The following is a 15,325-nucleotide window of genomic DNA, read 5'->3' on the forward strand; positions in this document are numbered from 1 at the left end:
ATCTGTGTATCTATCATCCATCCAACCATCCACCATTTATCTATCTATCAATCATCCATCCAACCATCTATTATCTATCGACCTATCTTACTCCTTTCTATAATTATTATCTGTTTATATCTGTAAATCATCTATCTGTATCAATCATTATTTATGTCTCCGATCCATATCTATTATCAACCTATCATCTATCTGTCATCTATCTACCATCTATCTATCACTTATCTATCTATATCAATCTTCTGTCAGTTATCTATCTACCAATCTAATCTATTCTTCATGTCAGTGGCTCTCAGCTAGGAGCAAGTTTGTACCCCCTAAAGGGGCATTTGGTAATGTCCAGAGACATTTTTGGTCATCACAATTTTGGGGGGTGGAGGGGTACTAGTATCTGGCGGATAGAGCCCAGGGATGCTGCTCAACACCCTACAAAGGACACCACAGCCCAGAGAATCATCCAACCCCAAATGTCATTCATGTGCATTTTGAGAGACCCTGCATCATCTGAAGAGCCTGTCTATTGAGGATCAACACTTCAAACATCACCTCCTCCTCCACCTCTCTGCCTCCTTAGGCCTCTCTTGATATCCAGCACACAGTAAGGGCTGTGCAGATATATTTAAGCAGATAAATGGATTGATGAATGAGAGACAGGCTCTATGCCTCCCACAGAGTTTAAAAAAAAACTACATTCTTTAGTTTCCATGACCGACATTCTTTAACAATTGGCGACAGTGCATTTCTTGAAATGCTGACAGTCATATTTTTCCCAAATGTTTATCTTGTTTGCCTTTTTCCTTCCTCTGAGGGGAAGCAAAAGAAGGACAGTTTTGCATATTTGTGGAACACCAGTACATGTATTTCCAGATGTCTCTTTGACAAAAAATAAAAAAGAAAAATCCTGAAGGATTTCCTAGAACACTGCTTCTCAGTCCCCACACTGTCTTGCTGCATACTGAAATTGTCACTACATGCAAGTGACACTCAAACTCTGCCTTCCTGCCTGCCAAATCTGTCATCAGAAGCATTGCCTTTGACTCAGTTTCCTTGCCTGTTAAAAATGTGTAGAGAAGATAATCATTGAGAGAAGGTGAATGAAAGCAGTTTTTTCAACCACTCTGATGGAAACCCAAATTCACGTGACTCTCTTTTGTCCTTGAAAATAGCATTGTCATCACTGCCTGGTTTTTGGGAGAATATTATTTTATTATCAAATGTACAGTATATTGACCTTAAAAATACAGTACACCAGTCATGGAAATAACAAGTCTTGTATTATTCATGGGAACAGACTGACTCATGGCTAGGGAAGAAGCAGCCACCTTAGACTGGACGGACAGCTCAGATACTGCAGAGAAGTTTCTGGACTTTTAGGAGAAGACTCTAGATTCAATTCTGTAAAGCTATGATGCAGTTTTCTCTTTCCTTTCCTCTCACCTCCTCTGAGCACAGCTTTCAACAAAAATTTTGCATACAAGGAAATCTAATATCGCAGCTTTCCCCACTGCAGGGTTCCTGGAGAAGGTAATATAACAGTGGTTACTGAATTTGAAGGAGGTTGGAGAGGAAGTTTTTAAAATTATATTTCCATGTCTGCCGTAATGTATCCAAGTCTTGTAAAGACCAATAATTTATTAATTTTAATGAGACAGAAAGTATTTCTCCTTCTAGTCTCATCGTCTGATTTGAGAGGAAAAAAATATATATATATATAAAACATTATATAAAAGGTGAGTTCCAGGAAGAAATAAGTTTTTTTCATATAAAATGGTAGCTGTATATATGTAACTTTGAATTAAAAATATATATATATATATCAATCACTCTGGTTCTAAATCCTTATCGGGCAAGCTGGAGTTTTGAAGTGACAGAGGAAATAACTAAAAGATGACTTGTCAATCTGGAACAAAGTCTATCATGTAAAAACTGCAGCAGGTTAACTAGGTGATGCGTCTTTAATGGGGTAGTGGAGGGTTGTTCGTGTCTATGGTTTATTTTTGGTGAATGTTCTTCAGATATCCTATGGACGCTTATGAAGGCAGTTGAGTGGCATTTGCAAAAAAAAGAAAAATTGCAGTCAGAGCACAGATACCCCGAATGAAGCCTCTGGAATGATGTAAACACAAAAGAAAGTTCCCAGCGAGGCTGAGCCCTCCTTCTCGTGTCTGTATTGCTTCCTTTTCCCAACAATTGTAGATCAAGTTCAACCTCAACTTGAAACCCACGGGGAGCCACCATGCACTATGACACATTATTTAAGAGCTCCGATTCCCCAGCCTGACTTCCCCTACAAACCACGCTTTGTTGTCAGTTCCTAAGCAATCATTCTGGAATCCACATTTCAGAAGACATGGATGTAAGTTGTTTTGGAGTCACTGCCGAGAATGTTTTTTGCCATGCACTTGTAGAAGCCGGCGTCTCTCTGTGTGGCATGCTGGATGGTCAGTGATCCCTGGGGGTGAAGAAATCTGTTTCCATACAGACGAGCCTGAACCCCTGCCTTCAGATGCGACTTATCCGGCAACTCCCACGTGATGTCAGCTTTGGGAATCCCCATAGCCATGCAGTTCAGTTTCACGGTGTTCCCGGGCCGGGTGTAGATGACGGGGGTGGGCTCGCTGGTGATCCGGGGAGGATAGGCGATCACAATCACGGGGATGCTGGTGACCGAAGGGCCGTCCTCCGTCTCCATCCTGCATACATAGGTACCCCTGTCAAACACCGAGGCCTCACGAACCGCGAGGGTGCCATTGTCCAGAAGGGAAATGCGTCCCAGGGCTTGGGGGCCCTCCAGACGCATGCCGTTGGGGAGCGTCCAGGAGAAACGTCCCTGCCCGGCCCCGGGAGGGGTGCAGGGGAGCTTCAGGGTCTCACCGTTGATGATGCTGACCAGGTTATGATACTGCTTGTTTGCTTCTGGTTTCAGCCCCACCTTCAGGGAGACCAGCCTCTCCGTGTGGCCAGCGGCGTTGCGGGCCACGCAGCGGTAGGCCCCGGCATCCACTGAGGAGAGACCGCTGATGTGCAGCATGCCGTCAGCCTTGTGGTAGAAGCGCTGCAGCTGCTGTCCACTCTGCAGATCGGTGCCATTGGGAAGGACCCACACCAGGCTGGGTGTCGGGCTCCCCGCGGCAGAGCAGTTGAGGCTGATGGTGTGGCCCGCCATGGCCGTGATCTTCTCGCTGATGGGGTCGTGGAAGATGGGTTTCTCCATGGGCTCCAGGACAGTGAGCTGCACGATCAACCTGGCCTCCCCTCCCTCGTTGCGCGCCATGCATACTAGCTGGACGGAGTCGCTCTTCCTCAGACTCCTGATGTCTAGGGAACCGTTGCCATGGACAGTGACCCGGTTTCCATAGTACGGAGCTGGCAGAACCACACCCTCGGGAAAAGCCCATAACACCCTCGGGGTGGGGATGCCTTCAGCTCTGCAGTCAATCAGTTTCCGACTGCCCCCGGCTGCTATCTCCCGCACAGTGGTGATGGGGTTGGGGCTACCGTTGATCTTGGGTGGCTGGACATTGACGTGAATCCACACCGTCTTCCTATCCTCTCCTGCGCTGTTCCTGACCAGGCAGGTGTAGTTGCCGCTGTCAGAGCGCTGGGCTTTCTGAATAAGGAGAGTGCCATCTTGGTATATCTGATACTTCTCAGAGGAGGTAGGGATCACCCGGTTGGTTGGGGACAACCAAGTCACCTTGGGCGTGGGTTCTCCTTTGGCCTCACAGGCTACAGTGGCCACGTCTCCATAGGGCACCTGAACTGCCAAGTAAGTCTTGTTCCGGATGGTGGCAGGCGCTGTCACCACCTTGACTCTAACTCTCATCTCGTCCTTCCCTACCTGATTTTCGGCAAAGCAGGTGTAGTCTCCTTCCTCCCTCATCCCCACTTCATTAAAGTAGAGCGTCCCATTGTTGAAGACGACATAGCGCTTGGTGCGTCCACCGCTGTCATCCGACTGCATGAAGGAGTTCACCAGACTCCCATCCGGGAGGCTCCAGGAAATCTCAGGATTGGGAAGCCCGGTGGCCACACAGTCCACTTTCAGGTCACCGCCATAGAAGACTTTGTGGTCGTTCTCCTCTTTGTGCTCAATCTTGGCTGGTTTCATCACCACATTCACCTTGAGCACCACGTAGTCGTCACCAACCTTATTTCGAGCTACGCACAGGTAATCTCCTGCGTCTTTGTCCGTCACTGATTTTACCACCAGGGTCCCATTGGCAAACACCTTGATTCTGCTATCAAAACTACAGAAAAAAAGAAAAAGGAGTAGATGTCAGTTTCTCAAATGCTCTACTGTGGCATTAAGTCACTGGAATAACACAAAAATAGGTGGTTCTGTGATGCATCAGCCCAGATGGCTACTATTGCAAAATGCCCAATGGTTTGATCCACACACACTTGCAGGAATAGGATTGACGTCTTCGACTACGTTTCATGTCCTTGAACCCATGGTCAGGCCAACCTAACATCAGATTCAACAGGGAGTTCTTATTTGCAGTCAATCATTTTCCACAACCTTTTCCGGGCTGTAAAAACCACTGGGCAAGAGAGGAGGAAGTTAAGTATTCGTTAAGAAGTTAGGTATTTGTTCTGGATCCGAGTTTAGAGGGACAACATTTCATTGCATAAAAATCACACACCGGGCCAGGAACAGGGGCTCAGGCCTGTCATCCCAGCACTTTGGGAGGTCAGGGTGGGAGGATTCCTTGTGGTGAAGTGTTCGAGATCACCCTTGGGAACATAGCAGATCCCATCTCTACAAAAAGTAAATAAAATAATAATAAGAAGAAGCCGTGCCTCGTGGTGCACACCAGTAGTCTCAGCTACTCAGGAGGCTGAGGCTGGACGATCGTTTGAACCCAGAAGTGTGAGGCTGCAGTGATCTATGATCACACCACTGTACTCCAGCCTGGGCAAGAGAGTGACACCCTGTCTCTAATGAATTTATTATTATTATTAGTTGAGATGGACTGTCACTCTGTCGTACAGGGTGGAGTGAAGTGGTGTGATCTTGGTTTACTGCAACCTCCACCTCCCGGGTTCAAGCAATTCTCCTGCCCAGCCTCCCGAGTAGCTGGGACTACCGACGCTTGCCACCACGCCCGGCAAATTTTTGTATGTTTATCAGAGACAGTGTTTCACCATGTTGGCAAGGCTGGTCTCGAACTCCTGACCTCAAGTGATCCGCCCACCTCGGCCTCCCAAAGTGCTGTGATCACAGGCGTGAGCCACCGTGCCCTGCTAATTAATTTCATTTAATTTTATCGGACGCAGGGAGCATTGTGTGTGCATATTCATCCTGAAAATGGACTCATATTCGTTGGGGCCACCAGCCTAGCGATTTACAGGAAGCCACGCAGAGCCGCCTACCTGAAGAGCGCGTCGATCATCCTCTTGGAGGGCAGCCTCCAAAGGATGCGCGGCCAGGGGTCCCCCGAGGCGCTGCAGTCCAACTTGAGGGTCCCTCCGTACCTGACGTCCGTCCTCCGCGGGGAGGTGCCCGTGATGCGCGCGTTGGCTGCTGCACGCTGCACGTTCAGCTGCACCGTCCTGCGCGCGGAGCCCACCAGGTTGGCGGCCACGCACTCATAGCGCCCGCTGTCCTTGGGCGTGAGGTTGCGGATGTAGAGCGTCCCGTTAGGGAAAACGAACAAGTTCCCGTGGAGGAACTGCGAGGGGCGGATCTGGGTACCGTCCCCGAGCACCCAGCGCACGCTGGGCAGGGGCGCAGCCTTGGCAGTGCAGTGAATGTGAATGCTGAGCCCAGGGGGCAGCGAGATGTTCTCCAGCTTCTCCTGGTGGATAACCGGGGGCAGTGCCGCCACGTGCAGGCGGATGGCCAGGCTGTCCGCCCCGGCTGCATTGCTGGCCACGCACTTATAGACACCTCTGTCTGAGAAGGACGCCTCCTTGATGGAAAGGGTTCGGTTTTCGTGCAGGGTGATGCGGCCCTCCACGGGGGACACAGTTTGCCACACCCTCCTGTCTGGGAAGATCCAGGAAATTTGGGGGGCTGGGGTCCCTTTGGCCAGACATTCCATTGCAATGGTGTCTCCCAGGTAGACGGTGACGTCCTGGTAGTGGGAAGCTAGGATTTGAGGTTGCTGCACGGTGACCGAGAGCAAGACCACCATCCGGTCCAGGCCGTGCAGGTTGCTGGCGGTGCACATATACTGGCCTCGATCTTGCACTTGAACCTGCCGTATCACTAAGGTACCGTTCTTGAGAACCTCAAACCGTTGTATCCTGGTATTCGGAGTCATAAGAGCTCCTGGAGAAAAGTAACACAGTCAGCTTTGGCATAAACTGTGCCCTTTTGATAATGCTCAAACGAGCAGTATTAGTTAATCTAATTCTCCACTTTATCACTCAGACAGCAAAAGCAAATGTAGAAGGTAGAATGTTTTAGTGTTTTTAAAAGGTTTTTTATGTTTATTTTATTTGTTAGAGATAGGGTATTGCTCTGTCTCCCAGGTGAGGGTGCAGTGGTACAATCATAGTTCACTGCAGGCTCAACCTCCTGGACTCAGCCTTCTAAGTAGCTGGGACTATGGGTGCCGGCCACCACTCCTGGATAATTTAATTTTTTTTTTTTTTTTGTAGAGACATGGTCTTGCTGTGTTGCCCAGGCTGGTCTTGAACTCCTGACCTCAAGTGATTCTCTTGTCTTGGCTACCCAGAATGCTGGGATTATAAGTGTGAGCCACCACACCCAGCCTGTTTTGGTCCTAACCGTTAAAGAAATGTAAAACTGAGATATCATCTCATGCCTGCTGAAATGTCTATTATCAAAAAGACCAAAAACAACAGACACTGGTGAAGATGTGTAGAAAAGGGCACCCTCGTACACTGTTGGTGGGAATGTAATTTGGTACAACCACTATGGAAAACAGTATGGAAGTTCCTCATAAAACTAACAATAGAGCTGCCTATAGTCTAGCAATCCCACTACTGGGTATTTAGACAAAGGAAATGATGTCAGTATGTTGACAAGACATCTGCACTCCCGTGTTTACCACAGTGCTATTCACAACAGCCAAGATATGGAATTCAGCTAACTGTCCATCAATGAATGAATTGATAAGGAAAATGTGGCATATATGCACAATGAAATACCATTCTGTCTTTTGTTTTTCTTTCTTTCTTCTTTTTTTAAAAAAAAGGAGCACCACTGCACTCCAGCCTGGGCGACAGAGCGAGACTCCATCTCAAAAAAAAAAAAAGGAAATTCTGTCATTTGCCACAACATAAATGAACCTGGAGGACATTAGGTTAAGTGAAATAAACCAGGCACAGAAAGACAAATACTGCATGATCTCATTTATATGTGCAATGTAAGAAAGTTGAACTCACTGAAGCTGAAGCAGATAGTGGTATGGTGGTTACCAGGGGCTGGGGGTGGGAGTAAAGGGAAGATATTAATTAAAGAGTATGAAGTTCAGTTAGGAGGAATATGCTTAAGTGGTATTATACTCATGGCAACTATAGTTAATAACAATTTAGCTTATACTTGAAAATTGTTGAGAGTAGATTTTGTGTTGTCATCACACACATACGAAATAAGTATGCTATAAAAAAAAAGGATAGAGAAAAAGAATGTTTTGTTTCTCTTTTTCATTTTTACACTAGTCCCAGAAACAGGGCCATCTTCAGGCAAAGGAGGGCAAATGTGGGTTTAATAGAGAATTCTGGAAGCAGGCATGAGTCCCAGACACTTCCAAGGTTAGCTAAGATGGCACAAGCTCAATTACTAGAGACACAGCCTCTCCCTTATTTATTTATGCTAATGCTGTTCTCCTGAACTCCTCGGGCTAACTGGCTGCATGGGCATGCCAGGCTTGCAGTGGCCAGCCACCCCTGCCCAGAGAGGCCCTTGAATCCATAAGAAAGGTGAATTAATCCTAAAGTAAGACTCCAGTAACTTTCTCCTACACAAACTCTGGTTAAAGTGTAGATTGGGTACATATGGACATTAAGATAGGACAAATAGACCCTTGGGACCACTAGAGGAGAGAGGAAGGGGTGGCAAGGGCTGAAAAATCCACCTACTGGGTGCTGTGCTAGCTACCTGGGTAACGGGATCTTTTGTGCCCCAAACCTCAGCATCACGCAATCTACCCATGCGACAAACCTGCACATGCTCCCCCTGCATCTAAAACAAAAGCTGAAATTATAAAAATAACAATAAACACTTATTCAAGTAAAAACAATTCCCCAAATGTGTTATAAAAATTTCTCCTAATGTGCTTATGTTGTTCAGCACATGCTGTTTTAATGTATTATATTGCTAGCCTATAAAATAAAAATTGACAAAAAAAAAAAAAGTAGATGCTTAAACATCTTACCTGTGGAAACCTTTGTCCAAGTAATGAAAGGCTTTGGTTTTCCTGTTGCCTCACAGGGGAACATGGCGTCTGTCTCAGCAGTGATGGACACAGTCTGTGGGGACTTGGTGAGGATCTGGGGCTTTTCCCCAAGAGACCAGAATTTGGATGCAGGCGGTCCTCCTGCAAAGAACTTTGAGCTGCTCTGGTGGAAGCTTCCTGAGGACTGGACAGAAGATGTTATAAAGGAGACAGAACTCTGGGTGGATGAGACCAGGGGGATATTCTGTAAGTTAGTTGAGGGTGACCCCGTGGTCCGCGAAGTGTGCAACAACGGAGGTGCTGGAGGGCCAAAGTCCAGATGGAAGGTGCTATGGGAATGTATCCTGTTGTAGGAACCTGGATTAACTCTTCTCTCTCTCATTACTGGGGCAGGAGAAGTGGGTATCTGGGGTCTCAGGGTGACTCCCAGCTGTGGAAAAGAAAGAGTCCTGTTGGTAAAGAAAGGGAATCTTCCATTGGAATAATGAGGAATTCTTGGACTGGGAGGCTTTCCAACTGGGTTTCTTGCCTCAGGGATGTTGTTATTTCCAAACACTTTGGAGTAGCCACTGAATTGGTCAGTTCTTCGGTCGGCAAACTTACTAGGAATGCTGGGTTTGGACATGTGCAATGGGAGAGGAGTTGTTGTACTTGATAATCTTGGAGTTGTAAACTGCTTGTTCTCTGGTAAAGACCTAGAAGGATATGTAGTTATTTCTGGTTTGTTGGTCCAGTGATGAGGTGGCTGGAAAGTTACAAAGTATCTGGAAGCACTTTGTGTGGACATTTCAGGCAGCCTCACTGTTCCCTTTGGTAGGATGGGTTTGGCAGGGACTCTGTCTAGTTGATGAGAAGCATGAACTCTTCCATCCTGGTGGTGGCCATCTGGGCCATGTGGTAGACTCCTATTATCAAATACTTGCTTCTCCAATTCCAGCTTTATAGAGAAGTTAAATGCATTCTGGTCGGAAGAGGGTGTTGATAATTCATTTGGCCCTGACATATGCTGTGTCCCTTCATTGTTCACTGGGGCTGCTTCGGTTTCTGGATTTCCCACATAATTCAAGAAAACATTTTCCTTGGAATCTCTAGATGTTTGAGATGTTCTTGGACTGAGAAGTGCTGGCTTAGTGGAGGTGGTTTCTCCCAGAGACATGAGAATCGTGGGTGGGGACGAGGATGCTGCCTCCTTCATCTGGACGGCAGTGGGGGTGTGATTCTGTGGTCTAGTTTCAGAAAGGAGAATAGCTACAGTGGTTTCATGATGATCTTGATCAAGAGTGGTGGTTTCTGCCTGACTTGAAGACACATGCACTTTTATGCCTGAGAGAGTTGTGGAAGAACCAACTTCTTCCTGTTGAAATGGTGTGGAGACTGTCACAGAGGATGAAAACTCAGAAGTAAAATCCACATCCTCGAGCTCTTTAAGAAGGGGAGGGTCTGTAAGGTTTTCCCCAGAAGTGGTAACAGGTATGTCTGCCTGTAGCCTTCCAGGCTGGGCTGTCCTTGAGGGATTCCAGGTTGGAGTTCCTGGAAAGCCTACAGGAGAGGATTCTTCCTTAAATTCCCCCGTAGTGGAGACCAAGGAGCGAGAAGTTGGTATGACATTAGTAATTGACTCACCAGGGACTAAAGTGTCACTTTTATGTTTGTCGACGTTTGTGGCATCATCATCCTTAATTTCTTTTCCATCTGATGTGGGTTTATATGTGACTGGAAGTGTCTCTTGGACTTTATGGTAAGACGAATACATTTTTCTGGTGGTTGTCATGTAATCTAAGGAATCATAAGGGCCCTCAGTTTTCAGAGAGACAGTTGTAGGCAAAAGTATAGTTTCTGAACTGGGAGTAACAATGTTTCTATGTTTATTTTCTGGAGAAGGGCTGGGCTTGGATCCAGACGCTCTTGAGCTCACTGTAGAAGGGGTATATCGATGTTTGTTTGGCCTCTTCCCGTGTTTTCTCCGTGGCGTTCCCTTGGATATGGGTTCTGCATTCTTCTCTATTTCCAACTGTTTGGGGGTATTAACTGTGTTATCCACCCAAGCTATAGGAACCGGAGAACTTTCCACTTGATTTGAAATCTTAATTTCAAGTGCTTGAGTTGGTTGAGTAGAAAAAGTCTCTGATGGGGCAAAAGTTGTGGGTGGGGTTTGCTTGTGTCGGTGGCGGAATTTGTGGGGGCGTAATCTCTTTCTCCCATTGGGTCTCCTTCGAGAAGGGTGAGTGGTCATGGTGGATGACGAAGCAACTTTTTGCCTTGGAGTTGTTGTTGCTGTTGTGGTGTCTTTGTCTGGCAGGGTGCCAACTGTGGTTTCTGCAGGCTTCTTAACTGGAGACACACTGCTCATTATACCCAGTGTGGAGTCAGGCAAAGTGATGGATTTGCTCTCTTGGCCCTCATTCTCAGAACTTCTGGAGTGTGTGGGGTCTCCCGCTAGCATATCTCCTCCCTGTAGTGTCTGAGACTTCTCTTTCATACCTGTTTTAATCAGTAAGGTGTCTTGAGTGCTTAAACTACTTTTCACAAGCTGGATGTTCTCTGTCGGTCCTTGTAAATGTGATTTGCCTGGGACACCTTGTTCGCCTATAGTAGAATCCTCAAATGACTTTGATGTACTAGAGTCATTAACCCAGGTGGTGGGGATTGGAGTAATGTGTGCAAAGGTGTATTCTTTCATGTTATCCTCATGTGTTTGTGAATTAGTCTCCAAATCTGGGTCAAAGTATTGCACAGGCTCAGACTCAGCCAAAGAGACAGCATCCAATGGAGGCTCATACTCACTGGATGTGGGCTCTGGTGAGGATCCAACATCTGCTGCAGGCCAACCCTCTGTTGCCGTCTCTTCGTGGGTGGGCTCTTCATAGACTGTGTCTAAGGTGTGCAGAGTAGGAGATGGTTCATAAGGCTCAGATATAAGTGTAGGGGCTGCAGTCCACTTCAGGTCGCCTTCAGTGGAAGTTATCTCCTCAGTCTTCTCGGAAAACTCATAAACAACTTCTTCCAGAGGTGTGCTTGTTACTTCAGGTTCAACAAGAATAACTCCATTGTGGTTGTGTTCCAGTCCCATGCTGGCTGAGGAAATGGTACTCAAAACGTGCTTTTCTTCACCAAGTAGAGGTACATCTGCTGAGGATTCTTCAGCACTGGCCGCTGTCTGCCCAGGAAATGCTGACGGGGGAGAAACAGCAGGCAAAGGTGGTGTGATTTCTAGACTCAAGGATGGAAGACTTGTGGTTTTAATCACTGGGGGTACTTCTGTGCCCTTAGGGAGATTTTTCCCACGGACTTTGGCTAAAATGTCAGCCCAGCGCTCTGGATTAATCTGTTTGTTTGCCATGTTTATCCTTCGTCTAGATTCAAACACTCTGCGACCTTCTGCAACATTGGTCTCTGGTTCTTTTTCCGAATGCTTCCAGAGTTTCAGCTTTCTTCTCCCTTTCTTGGCTTTCTTATCTCCATTGATGGCATCATCCTTTGTTTTGAGGAACACCTCTTGGTCCTTTGGATGCAGAAGTCTCCTTGAAGTGTTCTCTTCATCTCCCAAGCCTGAGCCCCCTTCATCCTCCACGATGTCTTCTCTCACTCTGGAAAGAGCCTTTGCACCTGGACGTTGGCCTCTTTTGGATGGCGAGCCAGACCCTTTCTTGGTCACTGTGATTCCCACGGTAAAATGGTCTGCCCCTTGCTGGTTGACAGCCACACATTTGTAGTAACCACTATCGCTGACTTGGACCTTTGGGATGGAAAGAGTTCCATTTGGCAGCATGTATACATGTGATGTGTTAGTCAAATCATTAATTATCCTTCTGTTTGGAAGAATCCAGCTAAGGTGGGCTTCGGGTATCGCTAAAGCATTGCAAGGCAACGTCACCGGCTCTCCTGGGTTCTTGCCAATTGTCACTGTGTCTTTCTCGGCTGGCTGAGTGGAGGGAGACTGCACAAGTACCCTATATACTATGCGGTCCATTTCATCCCTCACTTGAGCAATGCACTGGTACAAGCCCGAGTCAGATGGCTCCATGGACTTGATCCTTAGCCAGCCACTGCTGAGAATGGAGAACTTGCTGTCTGGATCATTCATGGGCGCTTTCAGGATGGAGCCATCTGGAAGCACCCAGAAGATAGATGGACTCTCAGAAGCTTTCACATTGCAGCTCAACTGGCATGGACCCCCTTCCAGGACAGTCTGATCTCTTTGCACAGCTCCACTAGGCTCAATCATTACCCAGCTTCTGCCCCGAGCCTGCCTTGTATCTTTGGTGGATATTGTTTGAGAATACTGGGTGTAGTAGGAAAGTAGCACCTTCTTGGCCGTACTCTGACGTCGGTTCAGCTGGATATCTATGGATGGCTGCATGACCCATTCTGGTTCTGCAAGAATCTGGGCTCTCACGCCTGTGTAGTAAAGAGCTTCCTCATCAGCATCCTGCTTGTACTGGTAGCTGACTCTGGGGTCTTTGCTGAGCATGAGCTCTCTGTGTAGCTTCACGGGAACTTCACTATAGTATGCTATCAATTTCCATAGCTTTTCATAGTTTTCCCGGGTCATCGGACACTCAAAGTCCAAGGCAACTGTTGCATTTATGTCAATATCTGGAGGATCCGTTTGGTTCAAGTGAATTTTGTACACATCTATTGGTTTCTTGATGTCACAGACCAAGTTCACCATGTTCCCGTGCTCATCAGTCATGTTCAAAGAGACGTTCCACTGGGAGAGTTGGAATTTCTCCATGATGAGCTGGCTGTCACCATCCTCTTCTTGTTCTTGCTCCTCCTCAATACTGCTGCTCCTGTTCTGTCTCAGAGGAGACTCTATGGAAGGCTTCAGACAAGTCATGTCCTTCAGCTTGTGAATCTCATGTTTGTACAACTTCTTTGGACTGAAGCACATTGCACACAACTGACCGCCTTCGTAAGCTTTGTCCTTTTTACACTTCAGAATTCCTAAAACAAATAAGCAAATAGACACTCAATAGGGTAAGGAGCCAAAAAATTGCACGCCTTACACACGGCCAGAGAATAAAGCCTATGTTTGTGTCTTTATCACCCAGCTGTAATCCCATAACCAATGAATCCTATACATGAGTTGCCTTTGAGGCTTCATGTTAAACCACAGTTTTAGCACACTGTGTGGTAACTAATGGGTGCTTTATAACTGCTTAACCATTAATAATAATTTTTACTTAAAAATACCTTAAAATACTTACTAACGGGTATTTAAAAAGCATTTCTAAGTTAAAGTAAACAACTTCACTCACAGACATTATACAATGTACCTTCTGTGAAAGTTTAGGAGAATCTATATAAATAACTGCAAACTGGGGAAACATTTCTAGGTAAAAAGATGAATCTTTGCATGTATCACATCATATCTACTTTTCGTTGTTTTTTCATCTTGATATATATATACCAATATATATTTAAAAATCTTGCAATATATCTATCAATATATACAAATATGTATCTATCTTAATAGATATATACTTATATAATATATACACAAATAATAGATATATTTTTATATAATATATAGATATATATCTATCATGATATATAAACATATATTGATGTATCAATAAATATATATTAATATGTAGATATATAGACATATAATCAATGTTTATGTCTAAATATATATAAATATATATGGATATAAATATATAAACCCATGAAAGCATTTTCAGGTAAAAGGAAGAATCTTTGGCATGTATCACATCATATTTACTTTTTTTAATCATTACATAAAAATATATAAATTTATAGATGTACATATATTTATAAATAGATAATCAGCATATTTATATTATAAATAATTTATAAGCGTATAATACATAATTTATATATTTATATATAAATATATATAATCAATATGTATCTATCTAAGAACTATATATTTATAAATATATATGTATAAATTTATAATATATAATTTATATATAATCTATATGTATGTATCTAGGAACTATATCTATATTTATAACTATATATTTATAAATTCATAATATATAATTTATATGTAATCAATATGTATGTATATAGGTAACTATATCTGTATTTATAACTCTCTATATGGATAAATTTATAATATATAATGTATATATAATCAATATGTGTGTATCTAGGTAACTATATCTATATTTATAACTCTCTCTATAGTAAACATTTCGCAGAGGGGTTGCTTTTGAGTTCACATTGTCCTCTTAGTCTCCAGGATATGAAATCCTCTGGAATTTTCTTCATCCTTTCTGGCCACAGCTCAGTCTCAGTCACTGCTTCCTCCTCCTCCTCTGCCTGAATCTTTGCTGACTGGGTCCTCCTTGATTTGGTCCTAAGCCCCTTTCCTTCCTGGTCTGCTTCAGCATCAATGGTCTCTCCCACATGTGTGGTTCCAATTACCATCCACCCGCCAGTGATGACTACCGTATGTGCTTCTCTAGTCCAAACACATTCTCTGAGTTCCACACTCCATTGCCTCTTTATATGTCTTTTTAGATAGCATGAAGACTCCTCAAACTGACATCAACAAAACAAACTTATATTCTCTCCCTGACCTAAATGTAGAGTCTCGTGCCTGTTCTATCTCAGTAAGTGATGGCATACTCTCTCTGCTTGGGGAAACTGGAAGACCGGGAGTTTTTCTTGATAGTCCTCTGCCTACTTCTGCCCATTCACATTGGGAAGAAACCAGTCATACTGCTTCATCTCTGACTTGGAGAATTATAAAACTCCTAACTGGCTTTGCCATCTTTCCTTTTGCCCACCTGACCATGGTTTGCTGTGTGACTTTCAAAGTAAACACCTCAACATGCAAATAGGATTGTTTTGCACGTCTCCCCTCAACACACATACACACACTCACACTCACACCCACACACATACATGCTGTGAGACAAACCAGCAAACATCAGCAGCATTTCACAAAATCCCTTGGCCAGCTCAATTTCAGGGTT

The 15,325-nt window shown here is 44.9% G+C and overlaps 1 protein-coding gene across 1 annotated transcript in view; it reads right to left on the bottom strand.

Moving 5' to 3' along the window:
• Positions 1 to 1,185: 1,185 nt before the first annotated feature.
• MXRA5 (matrix-remodelling associated 5) overlaps positions 1,186 to 15,325 on the bottom strand; it is a 33,768-nt gene continuing 19,628 nt past the window's right edge. Inside the window, exons 5-7 of the mRNA XM_011962248.1 lie at positions 8,352 to 13,319; positions 5,377 to 6,277; positions 1,186 to 4,250 (exon numbers count right to left, since the gene is read on the bottom strand). Coding sequence (XP_011817638.1) covers positions 2,342 to 4,250; positions 5,377 to 6,277; positions 8,352 to 13,319 — 7,778 coding nt within the window. The 3' untranslated portion in view covers positions 1,186 to 2,341. The remainder of the gene's footprint in view (positions 4,251 to 5,376; positions 6,278 to 8,351; positions 13,320 to 15,325) is intronic.

Source organism: Colobus angolensis, unplaced genomic scaffold, assembly GCF_000951035.1.
Source record: "Colobus angolensis palliatus isolate OR3802 unplaced genomic scaffold, Cang.pa_1.0 Scaffold587, whole genome shotgun sequence".
NCBI classification, from domain to species: domain Eukaryota; kingdom Metazoa; phylum Chordata; class Mammalia; order Primates; family Cercopithecidae; genus Colobus; species Colobus angolensis.